The 9386-nt window shown below is 50.0% G+C and overlaps 1 protein-coding gene across 1 annotated transcript in view; it reads left to right on the top strand.

Annotated features, from left to right (window-relative positions):
• The first annotated feature begins 518 nt into the window (after positions 1-518).
• MPP1 (MAGUK p55 scaffold protein 1) overlaps positions 519-9386 on the top strand; it is a 68871-nt gene continuing 60003 nt past the window's right edge. Inside the window, exon 1 of the mRNA XM_051967749.1 lies at positions 519-965. Coding sequence (XP_051823709.1) covers positions 864-965 — 102 coding nt within the window. The 5' untranslated portion in view covers positions 519-863. The remainder of the gene's footprint in view (positions 966-9386) is intronic.

Raw genomic sequence — 9386 nt, 5'->3', positions numbered from 1 at the left:
ATGGGGGAAAGGGGAATAAGGGAAAGCTTGGCCTGGGGGTAGACCACTCCCCGAAATGGAGAGTGTTGGCCAGTGTGCGAAGACTCAATTAGAGGCGCAATTAGGGGAGCTGGCTGTAGGACCGGTCGCGTGGTCCCGCCGGTGGCCTCTTCCAAGATCCCTTTCGTGCTCTGCTCCCCAAGGGCCATTCTCTGGGGCCATCTCCCTCGCCCGGGCACCCAGCTGCAGTCCCCAGAGCGGGTTGTGCAGGAGGAACGGGCCGAGGCAGAGAGAGACTAGAAGCCGGCAGCTGAGAAGGGGAGGGGAGGGCAGGGGGCTGGGGCGGAGCGAGGGAGGCGGGGGCGGTGCCTGCGGCGCAGACTCGGCTCCCCTCCACAGCTTTCGGAGCCGCGGGGCGCTCGGCCGGCCGGGTCGGGCCAGCCCAGGGTGACGTGGCCTCTCCTTGGCTCGGCGCGGGGGCCAGAGAGGCCCGGAGGCGGGGCCTCCGCAGCGGGGGCGGAGTTGTGGGAGCCGGGTGCTCCGCAGGCTGCCGGCCCCCCGTCGGCGTCGGCGGCGCCGTAGCTCCTCCTCCTTCCCTCGCCCCCGCCTCCTCCGCCCTTCTCCCTCCGCGCGTACCTCTCTCTCAGTCTCTCTCTAGATCTCTCTCGCTCTCCCTCTCTACCCCCTCGCGCCGGTCTCTCTCCATCTCCCTCCCCGGCTCATCTCGGTCCCCCTCTGGGCTCGGCAGCTCCCGGCCGTTGCCTGGTGGCGGCGGCGGCGGCGACTGCAGCGGCGTCCGATCAGTCAGTCAGTCAGTGCCCCGCCGCATCTCTAGCGGTGCCAGGCTCCCGGCAAGCTCCGGGCAGATTCGCTTTTGGCCCGAGATGACGCTCAAGTCGAGCCGGAGTGAGAGCGTGAGCAGCATGCGGACGGCCCTGTCCGACCTCTACCTGGAGCACTTGCTGCAGAACCGCACCAAGCCCGAGGTGAGCGGGCGACTGCGGGAAGATCGGAGGCTGCGGGGCGGCTTGGGTGCGGGAGGCTTCGGGCCGGGGTCGCGTAGGGAGCCGAAGCCCTCTTGGCCTGGTCCCGCGGGGCATCGTGGGACCTCCGGGGTGCGGGCCAGACGCCCGAGGCCCCCGCGTGCGTGGCGGAGGCCCTGGCCTAAAGGCTTCCTACCCGTTTTTAGGGCGGTAACGGGGCGCGCTGGGGAACTCCAAGCGGGAGGACGGCGGGAGCCCCGGGACACAAGATGAGAGGGCGCCCCTTGGAGAAGGGGCTGCGGGGCGCCCTGGGGAGGGGGCGGTGACGAGAACCGAATCGCCCTGCACCTGAGACGGCTTGGGTCTCCCGCGGGGGGAGGAGGGGCGTGTTCTGTAGCTTCTTTAGTGTTGCGGCTGTTCCCAGCACTCGGGGCTGCTCTCTCTTGTGGCGATGGGGTTAGCGGGGAGAGGAAAAAGGGGAAGGGGGGTGGGAGATGATGAAGGGGAAGAAAGGGAAGAGTCGGAGATCCCCCCCTCCCCGCCTGACTTCCGCAGTCACGATGCCCCCTCCCTTCCCCATCCCCACCCCCACTCCCACTCCTCTGTTCCTCTGGGCTGCGACCTCTGACAAGCTTTTCTTCCTCACGAGACTGGATGCCAGTTGTGGGAGTCTGGGGAGGTCTCCCCCTGGGCAGTGCCCCGGGGGTGGCAAAAATAGACGAGCGCCAAGGGTCCCTAGTTCAGCCTCCTATTTCGCCAAATGAAGTAAGCAGGGTTGAGGTTTCACGAAAGTGGGTCCACTTTGCTGCCTTGATTTGGAGAGGAAGTTACATGGGTATAGACGACCTTCGTGAGTCTGCCCCCTCCCCACGGACAGCCAGGCTCTGGCCAATTTGGAAATGGACTAACGTCTGCACCTGGATCTTCGGGAGGCGCGGTGGAAGGAAGGCTATCTCTGTGGCAAATGATAGCAGCGACTTCTTCCCTCTGGGATTCTGCTCCTGAGCAGGCAAAGTGGGAGCCTCCAGTAAAGTCTGGGCCCCACCGGCGTGCCTTGGGGGGTAGGGCCCTCCTTCACAATGGTGTGCACAAAGAGCTGTTAGTTATGCCCCCCCTGCCATCCACGTGCCAGTTGGGACAGAAAGTAACTTGAGAGGAGGGAGGGTAAGGACCGGCCATCCCCTAGCCAGGTACACGGGCAAGTCCTTGTCGGTGGCCAAAGACAAGGCGTGGTTAAGAGTGGCCTGGCTTCTTTGTGACCTTGCACGCTACAGGATTAGGTCTCTACGCTGACAGGGGTCCTAAAAGGTCAGAACCCGATGGGACACGGAAACCACCAGCCCCAACTCCAGTCTGTGCTTGGACTCCGTTTGTCATGGAGAGGACAGGATTTTAGAGAAAGAGCGGCTTTACTTGTACCAGCTAGAAGCGGAGCTCAGGAGCCATTTCAGTCAATCTCGTTTAAGATCAGAGGAAACTGAGGCCTAAGGTCACACAGGCAGTAAAGAGCAGCCAAACCACAAACCATTCCTACCACACCACAGATTTTACAGACCTTAAAGGCCTCCAGATTGAATCATAGTGACAGAGCTCTAGGGCCAGCTGGGCCAATTCCTTCATTTGGTAGAGGAGGAAGTGGAGACGTGGCTGGATTATTTCCCATTATCTCCTGCAGTTTTTCTTCAGGATTTTTAAAAATGAAAGGTCAAAACAAAACAAAGCCCCATCCTTTCCCTTTTCTCTCCTTTCATTGAAAAAGAAAAGCAAAATCTGCCTCCCAGAGATGTATAGTCAAGCGAAACAAAATGAGACACCCTGTACTTTGAGACCATTTGCCTATTAGGATTTCCTCAGAATTTTCCTGGGCCAGGAAGTTCATTGTTTTTGAGCTTTATTTTCCAGGACAAGTGTTTTTCCCATCTTATAGATGAGAGAACTGAGGCACTATGAGAATGTGACGTGGCACTTTGCAGCTGGCATTTTTGTTCTCTTTACCGATTCTGAGGTGGCTTGTGTAAGTAGCATTAGCTCACCCTCCCCCGCCCCCTCCTTTTTTTTTTTTTTTGAGTGGAGACTGATGCTCAGAACAATTCAATGACTTCCCTGAAGGTCATAGAGTGGGTACAGGGTAGAGATAAGCCTCCAGCCTCTTTGAACTCTAAAGCCATTGCTTTCCCCCACTGACCTCTGCTTGAGCTTCGCCACCGATGGAAAGAAAGTTCACTAGAGAACTGAGCGATGTGTTTCATTTTCAGACAGCCTTGTGGGATGTTTTCCCACATATTGAGGCCAAGTCTGTTTCCTCCACATAGCTGCCAATCACTGGTGCTAGCTCCGGCCCTCAGAGCTTCTCCCATGATGCTTGTCTCCCCTAACCACATACTCCCTAGTTGGCTAAGCATTCTCTGTCCTTCCACAGATTTGCAGATAACTTTGAGTCCCCTTCCTGTCCTGATCCCCCACCTCCTTCTAAAAGGTGACCCATGTGTAGGAACATGTGTGTGGCCCCTTTTTGTAGTGGCAGGGAACTGGAAACAGGGGCTGCTCCTCAGCTGGGGAACGGCTCATACATTATGGTATGTGAATGTTATGGAACATTACTGTTCTGTAAGAAACAATCGGGAGGATGATTTTAGAGAGGCCTGGAGAGACTTAGACGAATTGATGCTGAGTGAAGTGAGCGCCTCCAAGGGAATATCGTAGACAGCCATAAGATTATGTGATCATCAACTGCGATGGACTTGGCTTTTGTGTGTGTGTGTGTGTGTGTGTGTGTGTGTGTGTGTGTGTGTGTATTGGGATTGCTTTGGATGGACTTGGCTCTTTTCAACAATGAAGTGATTGAAGGTAATCCAGTAGATTTGGGATGGGAAAATGCCATTGGCATCCAGAGAGAGAACTATGGAGACCAAAGATGCTCTGAAGCATAATATTTTCACCTTTTTGTTGTTGATTGTTTGCTTTTTCTTTCTTGGATTTTTTTTCTTCCTTTTGGGCCTGATTTTTCTTGTACGACGTGACAGATATGGACATACATTTAAAAGAATTGCACAGATTTAATGTGGATCGGTTTGCTTGCTGTCTTGGGGAGGGGGAAGGTAAAGGAGAGGGAGAAAAATCTGGAACACAAACTCTTACCAAAATGAATGTTAAACTATCTCCATCTATTTGGAAAAAGAAAATATTATTTTAAAAATGTTAAAGGTCGTATTCTAGAGGGAATGGCACAGATAGATTATAGTGGTCCTGCTCCCTCCTTTGTGGTGGACCTAGGTCACTTGCTTGATGTCATGTGACTAGAACTCAGCTCTTGCCCCCAGCTGCCTGTCTCTTCCTGGCTGTGCTTGGGGATCGCCTGGACTCAGTTATTTGCTCGGCATATTGCATACTGTAAGGCCACCTGATGAGCCTCACTCAAGCTTTTGGAGAGAGCCTCCCCACAGTTCTTGCCAGCGCCTCCTCTCGGGCCAAGGAACAGATGGGTAGGACCAAAGACTGGGCTGCGGCATTGAAAACTTGAGGGGTTCGCTAGCCCTGGTCCTGGCGCTTTCCTTCCGGACCTTCTTGGTGCTGCCTAGGCCCCTCCGCCCCCCTCTCTGGCCGGCCGCTTCTCCCTCTGTCCATGGTAACCTGAGGAAAGGCAGGAGAAGCCAGAACCCGAGGCCAGATTGAAAGGTCATTTGAGTTAGTGAGATTTTCTTCAGGGGGGTAAGGGAGAGAACGCCCACGCTTCCGAGCGGAGGGCCTGATCGTCGGGGTGGTGTCAGTCCTCTGGGTACCGAGAGGGGGAAGCTGGAAATGAATGAGCTCCCTCCCCTTCAGGACCGTTCCATTTATTGGCCCTCTCCCCTCCTCTCCCCCAGGGGGTTGACTAATCCTAGGCCGGGGAAGAAGTGTTTAGGGGCTAGAGCTAGGGAAGGTGGCATCCTGTAAAATGGTGCTTATGGGCAGCTAGATGGTGCAGTGGATAGAGCATAGGAGTCAGAAGGACCCGAGTTCAAATCATGGCCTCATACTAGCAGTGGGACTCTGGGCAAGTCCTTAGCTTCATTTGCTTTGCAGGGAAAAAAATTAGCGCTGGGCTGGTGGACAGGTGAAGTGGGTTAGAACCCTATGCCTGCTGCCTAGCCAGATCACCAGGGTAAGTCTCTCCAAGTCATTTACTCTTTCTAAACCTCAGTTTCCTCATTTGTAAAGGGGGATGTAATACCTGCCCACCTACTTACCTCTTGAAGTTGTTCGTGTGAGAATGGGCTTTGCAAAATGAATGGAGCTCCGTCAATTAATATTTAGAGTGTTCCCCACGTCGGGGCGGGACGGAAGGGGCTTTTTTACATTGTGATGTCTCCTGGACTGAGCTTGCTTAAAGTCAGAGTTTGTAGATTTTGTGGAGTCTCCTCCTAGTCTGGGCTGGGTACCTTCGGGTGCCACATAGCCGTGTTGAGGTACCGAGGAGAGAAGCTAGCTTCAGGCTCCAGCTTGTGCGTTCACCTTTGGCCAGCAAGGTAGTACAGAGATAGAGCTGAAGCCTTTTCCCAGAAGCCACAGGCTAACTGAAGCTGCTCCTTTTCTCCAGGAAAAGATTGGACTCCCAGGTCAGAGCTAGCCCTTTTTGTAATGGAAAGCACAGAAATTGCCGGAAGCAAGTTAGAGAGTGCTCCGTGTTCCCTTCCCCTTTTTATGGCCCCAGAGGTGGCCCTTCCCTGTCCTATAACTTTATGACTTTTCTTTAGTAACCCGTGTGACCTGTTCTCTCCCAAGACCCCCTGGGGCTATGTGGATCAGACTTTGCTCCGAGGCCCCTGGATGGCAAATCTTGATAGTCAAGTTAAGAAATTTTAAGTACTTGTTTTTAACTTGTTTGTTCTGATCTTTCGTCGTTTAGATCTCTGTCAATAGTCATTAACATGTATTAAACTCCTACTTTGTGGCAGGCATCCATTTAATGGCTGGGAAACTTGCGTTCTTGGCTCCTGTGGTCTGGGCGCCTGCTCTGACTTTGGAGTCCTCAAGACCTGTGGCCAATCTGTGACCTTGGGCTTGTCACATTTTTGATGGCCCTTTTCCGTTCTGTAAAACAAAGCTGGTGACCTTTGGACGTTCTAGCTCTGAAATGGATCTCAATTATTCAAAGACTGCTTGGAAAACTAGGGTTGTTCTTCTTTCTCTCTCCCTCAAATTGCTCTATAGCCCTTTATTTCTCTTGGTAAAATGGAAGGATCGGTTCATGTCTGTCTTTAGCTCCAGTGCCCAGAGAGCTACTGGGACTTACCTGCTCGGGGTCACCTCGATCAGGTGGGACTTGAAGCTAGGACTCCTAGACCTAGAGGCCGGCTGTCCTAGGCTTTGCTGCCCCTCTCCTAGTAGCCACTGGATGACTACTTGTTGAATTTCCTTTGGGGAATGGTGTTGTTTTTACATTGTAAGTTTACTCATTTTTACTACACATTGCCTTATGAATGAATCGGGAGAGAAAAACCAGAGCAAAAGGGAAAACCAGGGAAGAGAAACAAAACCAAACAAAAAACCAGAAAAAAGAAACGAACATAGCATGTGTTGATTTCCATTCAGTCTCCTTAGCTCTTTTGCTGAATGCAGATGGTATTTTTTGTCCAAAGTTGATTAGGATTCCTTGGGTCACTGAACTATTGAGAAGAACCAGGCTTTTCATAGTTGATCATGGCATATTTTGGCTGTTATTGTGTACAATGTATTTCTGCTTGTTGCTGCTTGGTTTACTCAGCATCAGTTCACGGAAATCTTTCCAGGCCTGTCTATAATTAGCTTCTTCAACATTTTTTGTAGAACAATAATATTCCCTGACCTTCGTGTAGCACAGCTTGTTCAGGCATTCCCTAACTGATGGGCATCCGCTCATTTTCCAATTCTTTGCTACCACAAAAAGAGCCGCTCCAAACATTTTTGCACATGGGAGTCTTTTCCCCTCCTTGAAGATTTCCTCCGGATACAGACCCACTAATGGCATTGCTGGCTCAAAAGGGCTCCGTTTGATAACCCTTTGGGGAAAGTTCCAAACTGCTCTCCAGAATGGTTGGATCATTTCACAACTCCACCGACAACGCATCAGTGTCCCGATTTTCCCACATGGGGTTGGTGTTGAGAAGAAGGCAGCAGCAATGGAATAGCAGGGGAATTCTACTGGCTTTCTAGAAGGAAGGCAGGGAGGAGAATGGGAACCTCTCAGCATGTATCAAGGTGTCCCATTGTGTCAAGCACTGTAGTAAGAGCTGAGGATACCACCAGGCGTCCCAGTTTTCAAGGAGCTTAGTTCAGGGCCTTAATAAATATTTATTGAATTGAATTGAGCTACTGGTCTAGTGGAGAGATAACATGTAAATAACTAGGTGCGTGCAGAATAAAGGAAAGGATGTTCCAGTACCGAGGGAGGTCTTTTGGGAAGACAGATAAATTTCTTGGATGATTGTGCCAGAAAGCTGACCATAATTTTGAGGAAAGGACCCAGGGGAGAAGCTGGCCCTGTCGCTGATCATCCCGACTTTTAGCAGAGCATGCCAGCCACCGTCCTGTTGGCTGTTCTCTGGATGAGGGGGACACCTCAAGAGACTGACCAAACGTAGATGGGTTTAGTTCAGCTTCACGTGGGACCACCTCAACTATTGGAAACTCTCAAAAGCCAGTCAGCAGGAGAGCAATTTGCCAGGCATTTGCCCTGACTCAGTCAAGTGAAGCTGATGTTCTTCAGGCAGCCTCTGTGTCAATTTGTCATGTGTTCTGAGCCATCAGGAAGCATCTGCTGGATTCTAGTTGTCTAGGCAAGGAGAAATGAAAAACACAAACCCTCCCTCGAGCCTAGTAGACATTCTGCTCTCACTTCCTCTTTTTCCTAATCTTTCGTACCAATCCTTGCCAAAAGCCAGGGACCTCTCCTTCTGCTTTTGTGTCTTTTTGAAGTAAGTTGGAGCTATGCCTGCAGGAGAGCTGTGTTTTTTGGCTTTTGGAGAACTTCTCTGAAACTCAATTTACTTGACTCTAAAAAAGGGATAGATAATCATGCTTCCATTGCCTCCCTCAGAGGGTTGTTTCAAAGAAAGTACTTCGGAAACAGTACTTTTCAGCAAAAAGAAATTTTTTTTCTTTGCTGACATTTTATTTAACTTTTTTTTCCTCAATAATGTTTCCAATAATTTTTCCAAATGGATCTAAAGATAGTTTTCAACATTCATTTTTGTAAAACTTTGTGTTCCAAATTTTTCTCCTTCCCTCTCTATATTTCTCCCTTCCCTCCTTTCCTCTTCATCCCCTCCACCCCCCGATTAAAGAAGGTATGTGCATTCTAACCAATCAAACATACCCAGTGAATGGCTATGTCTTGGAAGGTCTGTCTTTTTCTGCACCTTGTGTCCATCTCCTCTTGTCAGGAGCTGGAGCTCTGGTTGAGCTTCCATTGGTCAGGGTGCATTCATTAGTTTGTATCCATAGCTTCCCGATGCTGCTCCTTTTGTTTTGCATCAGTTAGTGTCTCACCTTTTGCCTGTGATAGTTCCTCTTTCTCTTCAGCCCTTTCTCCATTTGGCAACCTGAAGGGAGGTTGACTTAATTCACCTTTTCTCTCCAAACTGGAAGCCAACTCAGCACTAAGAAATTAGCAGACATCTTTTCACTCCCTTTCTTTTTTCCTTTCAAGCCATCAAAAATAGAAGCACGAAAACAAAAATAGGGATAATTAAAAGAGAATCAGGGAGACTACACTTTGCTCAAAGGCACCATAGACAATGAAGTAATATCAAAAAATGTTGCAGCAAATTTCTGTGATTAAATGCCTCATTTCTCAAATATATATTGTATATAGAACTTAGTCAAATTTGTAACAACAAGAAAAAAGAGCCATTCCCAACTGATAAATAGTCAAGAGGTAAAAACAGGCAGATTTTTTTTCTTTTTTAGGAAAATTTCAGAAGAAATCAAAGCTATCTAATTTGTTGTTCAGTTGTCATGCCTGACTCTTCATGACCCCATGCTGTGGCATATCAGGTCCTTCTGTACTCTACTATCTCTCAAAAGTCTGCCCGAGCTCACATTCACTATTTCCATGGCATTATCCTCTACTTTCAATCCTTCCCCAAATCAGGGTCTTTTCCATTGAGTTCTGTCTTATCCTATGACCAAAGTATTTTAGCTACAGCTTCAGTATTTGACCTTCCAATGAATAGTCAGTCAGTTTCTTTAAGTTGTGAATGATTTGAGCTTCTTGGGGTCCAAGGGACTCTTAAAATTCTTTTCTAGCATTGTAATTCTAAAACATCCATTATGTTGCATTCCGACCTAGTCCAGTTCTTGCAGCCACGTATTGCTGTTTGAAAAACTAGAGCTTTGGCTATGTGGACTTTTGCTGGCAAGGTGACGTCTCTGGTTTTTAGTATGCTATCCAGACTTACAATAGCT

The sequence above is a fragment of the Antechinus flavipes genome, chromosome X (genome assembly GCF_016432865.1).
Source record: "Antechinus flavipes isolate AdamAnt ecotype Samford, QLD, Australia chromosome X, AdamAnt_v2, whole genome shotgun sequence".
Lineage (NCBI taxonomy): Eukaryota > Metazoa > Chordata > Mammalia > Dasyuromorphia > Dasyuridae > Antechinus > Antechinus flavipes.
Note: the sequence above shows the minus strand (reverse complement) of the source record. Positions and strands in the feature narration are given on the sequence as shown.